This window comes from Leptodactylus fuscus, chromosome 10, assembly GCF_031893055.1.
Source record: "Leptodactylus fuscus isolate aLepFus1 chromosome 10, aLepFus1.hap2, whole genome shotgun sequence".
In the NCBI taxonomy this organism is placed as follows: Eukaryota; Metazoa; Chordata; class Amphibia; order Anura; family Leptodactylidae; genus Leptodactylus; species Leptodactylus fuscus.
Genome location: NC_134274.1, coordinates 9,063,609 through 9,077,149, shown reverse-complemented (window position 1 = coordinate 9,077,149; position 13,541 = coordinate 9,063,609). Strand labels below are relative to the sequence as shown.

The 13,541-nt window shown below is 41.8% G+C and overlaps 1 protein-coding gene across 2 annotated transcripts in view; it reads left to right on the top strand.

Moving 5' to 3' along the window:
- SLIT1 (slit guidance ligand 1) overlaps positions 1–13,541 on the top strand; it is a 203,343-nt gene that overhangs the window by 181,886 nt on the left and 7,916 nt on the right. For both annotated transcript variants that reach the window (XM_075257859.1, XM_075257858.1), the window contains 5 exons: positions 907–1,070; positions 2,526–2,650; positions 5,172–5,266; positions 12,846–12,985; positions 13,135–13,228. In XM_075257859.1, the coding sequence (XP_075113960.1) occupies positions 907–1,070; positions 2,526–2,650; positions 5,172–5,266; positions 12,846–12,985; positions 13,135–13,228 (618 nt within the window). The remainder of the gene's footprint in view (positions 1–906; positions 1,071–2,525; positions 2,651–5,171; positions 5,267–12,845; positions 12,986–13,134; positions 13,229–13,541) is intronic.

The following is a 13,541-nucleotide window of genomic DNA, read 5'->3' as shown; positions in this document are numbered from 1 at the left end:
ATGTTAACACTGCCCTCAGCAATTTATTCAATTCTGCTGACTGCTCCCCAGCGCCACCTGGTGGGACAGTTTTTATTCTACATATGACTTAAAGGAGCAGCTTCAATATATATATAACACTTGTCATATGAACTTAGCTATAAGGTTGCTATTACAAATTGCATTAGAATCGTACAACAAAAAGTCATGTTACACAATGCAATTTTGCATTGCATTTGCATTGCATTTGCATTTTGCATTGTGTAACATCGGCAGCAATTGTAGTTGTGAGCAACTTGCTGTCGCATGCAACATTGACATGCGACAAAGTCTAGCCAGTTTGGGTATTTGTTCCGGCTGTCACGTTGCCTGTGACACCATAGAAATAAATTGCTGTGTAGCCTAAATTAGAAGAAATACATCAAAAAGATCAATGCAGACATCTGAGGCTGAAGGAGTGAAGTATACTAAGTGCATGTTAACGCCACATCTCCTATGTCACATGTAACTGATAATATTGCTTACATTTCTGCAACTGAAGATTTGTTTCCGTGACAAGTACCATTAAATGAGAGAAGGGCAAAATTTCTGCCACAAATTTGTGTGAATTCTTCCAAATACATGAATGGATCCTAATAGTAAGAGAACAATGACTATGTATGTCGCTTTACTGACCGCAGCTCCTAGAGGGCAATACATTACAATGCTGATTAGATTATAGCAAACTTCCAGCATAGTAAGGGAGTATTACACAGGACAGATTTGTTGCAGAAATAACTCCATTTACATATATGGAACAAACTTTCAGTCACTGAAATTTTTGCAACAAACCTGCTAGATGTGAGCATAACCAAACATCTAAGAGTGGAAGCAAAAAGAAATGTATAAAGCAGAGTCTATTACCGCTTGTCTTTTGTCCTTTACTAGAGCAATTGGTGCGAACCCATTGTACTGTGACTGTAATCTGCGCTGGCTGTCAAGCTGGGTCAAGACTGGCTACAAGGAACCTGGCATTGCCCGCTGCACTGGACCCCCGGAAATGGATGGGAAACTTCTCCTTACCACTCCAGCTAAAAAATTTGAATGCAACGGTAATGAAATCCACATCTGTCACACCTATGGTATACGAACAGAGTATATACACATGCATGCCTACCTATGGACACATGTATTTGCATTCAGGCTTGGGCTCCATTCAGATCACACTTTTTACATTTAGCAGATCTATTTAACGCATGCAAAAAATTTTTACCAAACTTTTGTGTTTGTCCCAAAAACAGAATTTTGAGATCAACGTTAAAAAGAGAAAAAAAATAATAAGGATCGGTTTCTGTATTTTTGAACGACACAAAAGTATCATATAGTACATATTGCTGTCTGTCAAAAACAAAAAACAAAACTGACAATCGGATTTTTTGTAAACATTGATCACCATGATCACCATTAAATGGGTTGCTTGTGTCTGTGTCCGTCTTTTGCATCTGTTAAACAGATGTAAAATATGAGATCTGAATGGAGCGTTACTTTGTATCACCAGTTGCGGTATTATTTGTGCACTATTATTTGGATACTATTGTTCCTTCCAAAAAAGCTTAGCCTAGGGATCGCTACCGAACACCTTTTTCCATGTGGAAACACAATCTATGTTGCTATAGGTATCATTTTGGAACAACCTATGTATATACATCCCCTAACATTTACTGACTGCTAATGGACTGATCCACCATGTTGCCGGTTTCTTTTGTCTGGTCACATCTCCATCTAAAGCGACACACAATGAAACTCTCCCAAGGCACGTTTCTTAGAATAGGGGCTATATATACACGATCGCCTACATTTGGTTCCATACAATGGCCACTATTGATTTACAAGGGGTAAAACAGCTGTAAATAATATGGCCAAAATTAAAACACTGGCCCACAATGTATGGCGCTCCACAGGAAGCACATACTCACAAATACCTTTTGTTTACACCCAATGGAAGTCTTAGACCTAGGGACCAGGAACTGATGTATTTTAGTACGGTTCGGCTCCCTTTATTCACATCCCTCTCCCTATGAGCCGCACTTACTAGCTGGCCCCGTCACAATGTGATATCCAGTGTGTTACCGTCACGTACGTGCACTCCCGCTGCTGTAGAGGGTTGCAGCTCTCCATTCCTCCTTTCTGCTGCTGATTAAAATGACCTTCAGCTCTGATATTATGTGATTCTTTCACAAAAACCTGCTCCATCTGTCCCTCAGAATCCCAGCACATTATACTTGACGCCGAATCGCTCCGACCCCATTGAATTGTTTTAGGGTCAGTTTATTTATGTTTCTCATGTGGGTTAAAGAAACAGAAATCTGATTTACTGCCCCGTATTTCCACCTAGCACTTTCCGGTGGGTCACTATTATTTGGTCTGCAATGCATTATTGAAATTGTTTTTTTTCTGAGGAGCTGCCGCAGTCATTACCAGAGTACAGCGCTATAGTTTATGGTCAGCACGTGGCGGATTTTCACATAAATAGGATTTTTTTTTTTGTTGGTTTTTAATCTCTGCAGGACCACCAAGCTTGAGTATCCAGGCCAAATGTGATCCGTGTTTGTCTAGTCCTTGCCGTAACCAAGGCAGCTGCCAGAATGATGCAGTGGAGTATTATAAATGCGTCTGCCCACCTGGCTTCAAGGTAAGAGTTGTGGTATTAAAATCTCTTTATGGCCGGGGCCCACATGATGTAACCACCATGGCAGAAACTGCAGAGTTTTACAGTCCCTGCGAATCCCATCCACACATTGCAGAAAATTTGGAAAACACAGCCTGGCAACTATACCTACAGAAACATTGACTGCAAAGGGAAATTCTGTGGATGTTCTGTGAAAAGAATTGTGGGGAAAACCGTGATGTGTTTTTGCCATGGCCCGCTATGTGGGGCCTTAAACTTAAAGGGTCATTTAGAATTAGAAAAGCATGGCTTAGTTTATATCCAAAAACACGACCACACTTGCCCAAAGACTGTCTGCTATAACAATGAGGCAAATAGGTCTGAGCTACAGTACCACACCCTGCGGACAGGGGTGGTAATTTTTTTGGAAGAAAGCAGCCATGTTTTTCTACAACCTCAAGCCACATGCTGAAGATAAGATGGGGGGGGGGGTTTGTAGCAGATTTTGCTTTTGAGCCAAAACTAAGAATAATAAATAAAAAAAAAAACTTTGCACCAAAAACACAGCTTTTCCTCAACATGCAGCCCCTAGCCTAAGGGAATTATGAATTTTCAGCAGTTGCCTATGGCATGAATTACACATAGAGGCCCTGGTGCTATCCAGTATTGTGCACAGTGCGAACAAGACTGTGTATTTTTTCACAGCCTTAAAGGGGCTCTATCATTGGGAAAAGTCATGTATAACTAATCACATCCTTGCATAGGCTTTAGAAAGTCTATTCCACACCTACCTTTAGTATGTAGATTGCCTCAGCGGTTTTTGAATAAGTCCGTTTTTAGTCATATGCTAATTACACTGGTGCACCATGCATCGTGCACCCTCTTTGCTATTGTTTCCTATTGGTGTATACAGCACAGGCTGCTGCTGATGATGACTCAGCTTCCTGTTTGCACACACATAGGAGATAATAGCAGGGACGAGTGCTGCAGGGAACTTCCTGTGCTGGCTGGAAGCTCATTAGCATATGAATAAAAACAGACTTATTCACAAACCACTGAGGAAATTTACATATAAAGGGTAGGTGTAGAATAAAAAGCCTATGCAAGGATGTGATTAGTTAAAAATGACTTTTTCCAATGATAGGGTGCCAATATTCTTGCAAACACTTTGGGGTTGCCCATACTTATGGGTTTTTTTTTGGTAATCATCTCCTCTGATCACAATGTTGATTTCCATATAACTGAATAGAGAGAGTCGTGCACAGAATGCAGTCACCTCTCCATTATCTTCTGTCTGTATAAATGGCGAGGTGACTGTATTCTGTGGTCTCCTCCGCAGGTTAGACAGGAGTCAGAGAACCCACCCTTGTGGAGATAGATGCGGGGCCCAGAGCTTGGTATTTATAAGATCGGCCATATAGATGGGCATACCGCTTTAACACATGTTCATGGAGAAAAATCACTTAAAATTATTGGAAAACCTTAACCCCATCTCCAGCTCCACATACCCACAGCATATATATACCAGGAGATTGAAAATTGTCTACTTAACAAAAGCTACTGATTGCTACGTATGTAAAGGATGTACAATTAGAAGACGCTGATATTCTACATATTCTGCATCTATTAGTAGACTATTCCCCCCCTCCTGTCTTGTGACAGGTGCTATGGAAAATTTTTAAGCAGAAAGGAATTTTTTTTTTCTACAATTATTATAAAGCAGAAATTCCTCCTTCTGTAGCTGAAGCAGAAGATGTCACAGAGCACATGAAATAAAGCAGGAATTCTCCATTATGTGGCGGCAGAGGAGCAGAGTGCTGCTTTTAGAAGCGGCTTTCAGTGGGATCTAGTGTGAAGTACTACCGTGTGCCGGATTTTTGCTTTATTTTACCAGGCTTAATGGTTTTTGTAAGCAGCTGTTCTAACTCAGGAGAGATATAGATGGATACGGCCGAGTTTTTAACTACTTGGTCTCCACAGAAAGGTTTGATTTGTAACATCCCTAGCAACAAAAGCCATGCAAGACGGCGCATTTTATTTGTGGTATTACATATTAACACATTCAGCAGATGCTGCTACATTACTAGGGCCATAGGGTCATTGTATAGAGCTTGTTCACATAAGTCTGTTTTCCTTTAGGCTAGATTCACACGCAGCTTTTTCTGTCATTTTTTCACAGTAAAAGACCACTGCAGCCAGATGTTAAGTCAGAACTCCCATAGAAGTGACTTGGGAATGCTGGGAGTTGTAGTATCACAACAGCTGAAATGCCAGTATTGCTGACTCTTGCCTTAGCCATTAAACGTGGCAGTGTGCACACTCGACTTCTTTTCATTTCCTCCTCATTGCCTGCACTAAGGGGCCACGGGACCCCCATTCTTGTGATCACTGGGATCCCTAGTGCCAAATGCTAGAATACAGCTGTTACGGTATCTTCTTCCACCCCCAAAAATGAAACCTGCTATGGCTTAGCCTGTTCTAGTATTTCCTTAAAAAAAACGAACCTACAAAAACACAATGTACAATGCATTTCCTTGTCTTGCAGGGCAAAAATTGTGAAATCTCACTTAATGCATGTTCCAGCAACCCATGTGAAAACCAAGGAGCGTGTCACCCAAAAGATGATGCCAGCGGGTTCATGTGAGTATTCAGAGACTGTGTGTCACGTCACTTCCTTTCATTCAAGCGCTGTTGTAATGGACATTGCTTTATGGCACATGAATAGAAGAGCTGCCTCTTGTACACAGAGCTAATCTGAATTATGGCAGAATGAGTGACAAAGTTATAACACAGGATTTATGGTCTGTGCAAATGTTTTAGGCAGGTTACAGTTGCATTTCTGTACAAAAACATAGGCTGCTCGACATATGCACTTGGTAGGTATGGATTTTACGCTTCAGATCCTGAATGTACTTGTCCAATTTCCTGACATTCTATATCCATTGCACGACAAAACTAACTACACAGAATAATGACAAAGAAACTGCAGAATGATCTTAATTTATGGAAAATGTACGTGGAAAAGCCACAGATATGTCAGAGGACCAGAAGAGAAACGCAGACCACAAAATAACAGACAAGAAAGGAACCCAAGGGACCCGTTAATTATAATGGGACCTGTTGGGGGTCCATTGGATTGTCCACAATAAGAGTCATTATATGCTGGGAATAGTCCAGGTGCACGGCTTATCCCAATCCCTCCCCAAACAACGCTACAATATGCTTTATATGATAGTACATTAGTCACCAGGTCTTAGTAATGCAAGATTAAAGGGTTTGTACCACAAATTAAACTCATCCCAGAGTGTCTGATCAGTGGGGGAACAACTGATAACAAGAATGGGGGTCCCAAAACTCCTTGCCACATATTTCACTACTCTGTTCACTGCTATGGAGTTGCCAAAGAGAAGCCGAGTACAACTCTTGGTTATCTCCAGAAGTCCCAAAGAATTGAATGGAGCGGCAGTACACAAGCCCGACCGCTCAATGATCACTTAGACAGGTTATCCGGGACCTCTTTTTAAACTCACTTCCTCCAGGGTTTTATTTTAGCCGAACTTCAAGATTCCTGGCTGGTTCTGACTATAAATCATGTGATCGGAACTAATACTTGACGCCCTAGATCCTCGTCCTCCTCCATGGGAACTGGCAGAACGGATTGTTATAATATAGTAATATATAGGCTAACCCCATAGTACAGGTAACTTACACAAGAGAGAAGGTTGATCAACATCAACAGTCAGGACCTGTGAGCCTCAGAACAAGCTCCCAAACCAGAGGGTTCTGCTGATATACAGCTCAACAGGGAAAAAGTTTAATAAAGTCCCCGGATAACTCCTATGCACAAGTTAACTTCATATTAAACCCCCTTTAAAACTATTTCTGAGCTGTAGTTATAACATGTCCATACTGCGCATCAATATGGCTGGTGCAGAAGATAGGAAGACCCTAATGTGTATATATATAAGCCCTGTGCACTTGGCATCCGCATCTATCCTCAATTCACATCATAGCAGAAAAACACATTGGAGAAGTTCACAGAACATCCTTCTCCGTAACCCTCTGTACACAGCAGAGAACACATTTGCGCTATCACAAAAGAGAAGAGAAAAAACTTAACTACGATGAACATGTTCCATTAAACAACATGGAGACGACGGCGCATCATCTGCCTTTTCCAGCGACTACTTTGCGAGAGGAAAGTAAATCGTTGGTTTCAGAACTATAGAGAAAAAAAAAAAGGAAAAAAAGAATTCTTGTGCGTCTGCCGGAGAGCGCCGGATACATTAGTTAATAAAAGGTGCACTCTTGTTAGGTTCGCAGATATTATTGTCAAGGATTTTGTCTGCAGGTGCATATAAAATAGATTCTTTCAGGCTTCAGGGCCTCCGAGAACATTTTACGCCGCGTTTCTATGGTAACATTTAAAGTTAGTTTCCAGTTTAAGCACCTCTAAAAATGGCAGTATAATTTGCAAACAGCTCGCTAAACGTGTGATATTGACAACATGAACCTTCTTTTATTCTAGTCAAGCAATGCAGAACCTGATTTATAAAAAAAAAATAAAATATGGGGTATTAGTAAAAATCTAATAAAGGTGATTTGTATAACTCACCGCGGTATGGCAGCAAATAAAGACTGGACGGCCACTTTTCGGATTAATTTACACCCCGCAGTTTTTGGGACATTCTCTAATTGTTGGACTGGATAATATAAGACGCCGGGCGTATTATGGGAATATGATACTTGAACAAAAGCCACCGAGTTCATATAAAGTGCTTGCACACCCCGAGGATATAGCCCTTTGTTGACTACATACATGAGAGCCTCCCCCCTAAATAACATTAGGTGACCAATGACCTGTATACAGCCAGACCTAAAAGAAAGGAGTCTAGAGAGATTACACTGCGCCCCCGGTCTCTTCTGTCCATTGGGACAGGTGACGCTTTCTTATGTTTTCCTAAATAAGCAGAGGAGGAGGGGGTTTCATCAAGGTGGATATATGTTATACCAGTCTTGAGGTCTCCTGCACTAGTGGAGGGCCCTCAAAGGGGCTGACCCACTAAGAATATTTTTCTCTATCCATAGGATACAGGATAAATAGCTGATCAGCAGAGATCTTGGTGGACACATCCCTCATGTGTCAGCTAATTATCCTGAAAACACGGGGAGTGCCCCCCATTGTGAATCCAGCCTGACTATAGTGTAGACGTGTTACTTGGTGGACATGACTAATCCATCCTCCCATTCACCTAAACAGGAGAGTTGGGGATAGGACTTTGGCTATCTCTGGCGCTCCCATTGAAGTGAATTGTATGGATGTGTCATGGATGTACATTTTTTTTTTTTATAATGTAGATTGTGAGCCCCACATAGAACTCACAATGTACATTTTCCCTATCAGTATGTCTTTAGAACATGGGATGGAAATCCATGCAAACACGGGGAGAACATACAAACTCTTTGCAGATGTTTTTTTGTCCTTGGCGGGATTTGAACACCAGGACTCCAGCACTGCAAGACTGCAGTGCTAACCACTGAGCCACCGTGTGGCCCCAAGGGCACACCTACGTTTATCCAGGTTGTGTATAAGTTGATTTTCAGGGTCAGTGGGTGTAGATTTTGACTTCATTTTCCTACTTACTAGTAGTGTGATTGATGATAGATCCGGCACTGACGGTGGTCCTCACCACACTTAGTGGCAGGCCAACACAAAAACACCACTTAGGAATATTTTAGTTACAAGTGGCATTAGATAGTCACAAATTGCCAATTTACAACTATATTATGCCACAAAAGTGGTGTAACAACGATGAATCTCCGAACTGTATATTAGAAAGTTCTCAAACTTTATATTATACTTAAAGGGGTCGTCCAGGATTAGTATATTGTGTTCCACTTTCTCTTGTCCGGCCAATCACTTCATACTCATTGGTCACATGGCCATTCAGCAGCGCAATTCCCTTCAAATAAATGGGATTAAGCTGCAATACCAACCACAGCCACTACACAATGGACAGCGCTGTGCTTGGTAAGAAATAGAGACTATAGTAATCAATATGGGACCCGAGGCTTTCTTTATATACCTACAACAGGAAGCCCCCTTTAAAATTTTACAAGTTTTCTGACTGTTTAATATCAATGACCTACCCTTAGGGTAGGTTATCGCTATCAGATCAGCTATTTGAAGCCAGCGCCTCTTCTGCTTCACAGACCTTTGAGATCCATGAGTGACAAGGTATGCTTAAGCCTCATTCAAGCAAAAGGGACTGAGCTGACTGACCCCGAATCGCCGCTATACAATGCACAACAGTGAAAAGGCCACAGTGCTCATGTGACTGTCACAGCTGATTGGTGGGGGTGCTGGTTGTCAGACCCCCTCCACCCAATCAGATGACAACGACCTCAGACTAGGTTAGAATACCCCTTTAAGCTGCGCCGTTAGAGAACAATTAGATTCTGGACCCCGTAACCACTTCAATGCATTAAAATACTCATCCTGCCATTGTCAAATCGCACGCTACCTCCCCCCTCCCCACCTTCTCCCTGAAATAATTCCCATTTCCGTGAAGTCAATGTACAGAGCGCAACGTCTGATTTTTTTTCTTTTATATAAATCGCATGGGGTGATTATCCAAACTGTTTTAGAATTCCATATAGACCCCCAATTAACCTGCGCTGTACATTATGCTGCCATCTGTTGTGCGCTCCCCCCCCCCCCCCCACAAAAAGATGAGGCGCTAATAAAGCACTGTCAGGATCTTCACATATTTACATTCTAGATTGTATTTCTTTACTTCTATGTATAGAGCGCCGAGCCCCCCGTAATTACTGTCATTTGCTTTTACCTTCACACGCGTCTAAACTGACAGCATCTCCCATCACCCAACGAGCACTTTAAGTCCAGGCATCTCAAACAAGGAGACCCACTTTTCCCGTAGTCGCAGCTTTTCGCCAATCCCTAGAAGATAATTAGTTGCCGAAAATAAATCTTAGTCAAGGAGAAAGAAACTGGAGAATTGGGTTATTTGAAAATTATGTTGAATCAAGAGGCAGAAATGACCAGACCTGCTTCTAAGAGCCGAAAATTACCAGATGTAGGAAAAAAAAACCTAAATGGCCTCTCGTTCTGTTGCTGTGGTAACCAAGCATCTTTACAATAGGCCTATATTTTCCTTTGGGGTTTGCAAAGCCATTCAGTCAAACCATTTACTCTTCACAGCTTTCAACCTGCACACAAATGTCTCCGAGACGCTTTTCTTTTTCGCCTTTATTTTGGGGAATTTACAGAGAGTCAAATCCATTTCAAATTAAAGCGAAGGCATTTGTGAGCGGCGTGTGAATGCCTCCATTATTAGCACGGGGCAAATGGGAAGGAAGAAACGCAACGGCATGGAGTGAAACAATGCCGCAGATGCTATTTTCCAGCGCTGCATTTGACGGAGTACAATAGGAGTCTCGCTGCCATTCCTCTGCATTACCTCGTGTTTAAAATGTTACTTCAGGGCTAAAGGAAAAGTGAGGAAGATTGACCTTCTGGGTTAGTGGGGGTCAGTGTTAACGCATTACGTGCCAAGTCCCCCCCCACACACACACACATCATGTGCCTCTATCCACTAAAAAGTTGGACACCGGAATACAGCGGCTCAGTTGTTGTCTGGGTCCGAATCAAAGCCTGCGCGGGATTTGCAAGGTTCTTGGCAACACTCTAAATATTCTCATACACTTGCAATAGTGGTCAGCAAAAAGAAATTTCTCCTGACTTCCCATACACGTGTGTTGTCAGAGGGGAGGGGGTAAGCCTGTGGTGGCGGCTTACCTTGACGTAGAACAAGAGGATTGGGCATCGTACAAATCAGCACACCCAATTCTTATAACTCCTAGTATCGTCTGTCAGGGGGCAGCGTGGAAGCCCCCTATCAACATAACATAGTTCATTGGGAGCTTTAAAGCCTACTGATAAGTTACATGGATACGTAAGAGAAAGGGAGATTAGAATGTGAGTGACTATAATGTACATTACAGAAAATTTAGTGTCACAATATGGTCAACCACCTTACATGTGTCACACTGAACAGGAGGAGCTGAGCAGATTAGTATATAGATTTGTGGGGAAAGATTCACTATAATCTGTCATTTATTGATCTAAAATTCTGCTCATTTAGGAGTCCAGTGTGCGGTCCTGTTCAGTGACTGACAGCTGCCTCGGTATGCCCCTTTTAGTCAGGGAGGCCTGTCAGTCACTGACTAGGACCGCCCACTGGACTCTTGAGACCAAAATAAAGTGTTTAGATGAATGAATAACAAGTTGTACTTAATCTTTTCCAAAAACTACATTGTATATCAGCCTCTACCCACAATGTAACAAACATTGCACCCTCATGTAGCTAAATAACACTTTCAGTTCTGCTACATCTGTACAATTCCTTCTATGCAATAAAAAAAATACCTGCAGTCCTATGTAAGACTTCAACAATCCCATCCTAATATCATAATCGCATCATCTGACAAAATCTCCTCGGCTGCGTTTTACAAGCTCAGATCTGCTACATCTTTGCTTTCAGCACAAAACATTGAGCATTTATTTGCTTAAGGAACACGTCGTTGTACATCCTCGTGATAAATACACATGAAGTAACAAGTCAATGCACTCTGCATATTAAGTGCAAATACACCGTATACCATAGAGACCGGATTACAAGACAATTGACATTTCGGCCCCGATGAGAGATCCTTATCAAGATTGAGAAGGGCCTCTGTGCTGAACTAAATGTCGCCTGTGATGGCGTTGTCTTCCCAATATAAGAGTTGTTATTTGCATGGTGATGTATAGCTGGCTTTATTATAGGTTTGCTTCATAGGACAAAGGTTTTACAATCCTTCTAAAACTCTATTGTAATGGTCAAGCTTTCTGTCATTTCTATGGATAGTTGTATAGTTACTGTAATGTGTTACATGGAGCTGCCCTGGAATAGGTTGTGTGCAGCAAACCAGTACGTCTCGATAACACTCGTACACACGACTGCCGAGGTACCGGTGTATATACAGTATAAAATAATATCATACACTGCCAAAATAAGGCTGCCATACAGTATCTAGGGAAAGGAATATGCAAATAAGTGGGACTTGCTCTAGCACCATCTTTTGGAAGGTAGTTCCTTATCATTGGCTTGGCATTATTTCCATGACATCCAGGCAGAGTATTATATTCCATTCCCAGAATTCTTAGCAGGACAAGCACAGTGTAATAAGTCAGGGACCCCGTCATGGTCATATAGTATCTAAATTCTAGTGCCCATATAACACAGCCATATAGTGTGCACACAATGGTATCATTCAGTGACACAATGATACAAACACACCTTGTCTAATAAATACTGAAATATATTGCCCAAATGTCGATCACCATTTCATACCCAGCTATTAGACATGTATTGTCCCTATAATACTGCCATAAAGGGTCAAATCATTACACTTATTACAATTATTACAACACATTATGCCTAAATAGTACTCTCATACAGTGCTTACATAACACTGCCATATACAATACTGTCATGTTATGCCTAAATACAACTGCCCCTATATTACAGTCCTCCAGTGCCCAAATAATACTCCAATTAAGCGGCCATTCACTATCTATATAATACTCCCATAAGACTTCAGTTACATTTCCAAATACCCCCGCCATACACCGCTAAATAGTATTGTGTGGTTTTAAGACTAAATTTTATCTAGGATAATCCTTTGGGGGCAGTAAGAAACGAGGCCCCTGGACAATTGCCATCCCCTTGCCCTAGTACGGACACCAGAGCACGCCTGTATACGGAGCAGTAGGAGAAGCCATATACTACTCAGCATGCTGGCAATGTATCATAAGAGCCTGCAACGTAAACCACTATGAATTTTGTAAGGAGAAATGTAGTACCGTCATGTGCTCATACATTTCACAATGAGATTTATGTTCTGTGTTACACGACATATATATAAGATTTATCTGTCACTTTTCTTACAAAGATAAAAAGGTAATATGTATGCTAACTAAATGTATGGGAGATCACCGGGAGATCTTCATGTCAGGTTATGTGACAGATGAAGGGGCTCAAGTGCCTTGAAAGATTGAAGATCACTTACCTATGGGACATAAGACCTGAAAAATAGCTGGCAGCACTTCTACTTGTGTGTACTGTGACTTATGACTCTACCTTGTCGCCATCAGATGCGCCTGTGCCGAAGGTTATGAAGGCCCAACATGTGCGATAAACAGAGACGAATGCAAGTACAGCGACTGCGAGAACGGCGGCACCTGCATAGATGGGACAAACACGTACACCTGTCAGTGCCCACCACAGTACACAGGTAAACAGCACTTATCTGATCCACAATATTCTATTACTCTGGTTCTGTGCTACCTTACTTATTCTATAGCTCCTTAGGCTTGACCAAAATGATCTTCTAGAGGGATCTAAACCTTCTCACCTGACCCTGTGTTCCATCTTGTCCTGTAGGAGAATACTGTGAACAGTTGCTGGATTTCTGCTCTACAGAACTTAACCCTTGTCATCCCGATTCCAAATGCATCACATCTGCTGAGGGTCCCAAGTAAGTGAAAATATATAATGTGAGTGATATCATTAATAAGAGGGGACACGTAGACCAAGACCCCCAGCAAATAGAGATGACAAGAGAAGTTATTACCAATTTCCTTGCAGCGGCCACTGCAGGACTAATGTAGTATTACATGCAGCTATCCTGTCTGCCAGAGTGAAAGCTCCAGCCTATAGGAGGGGGCCCAAGGACCCTCACATAGAAAACAAAAATATGTGCCCTATATGACAGGGTGAAACTATCCACATGAACAAAGCCTGCTAATAATACACATACAAAGGGTATATAGGACATACTGAGCAATAGA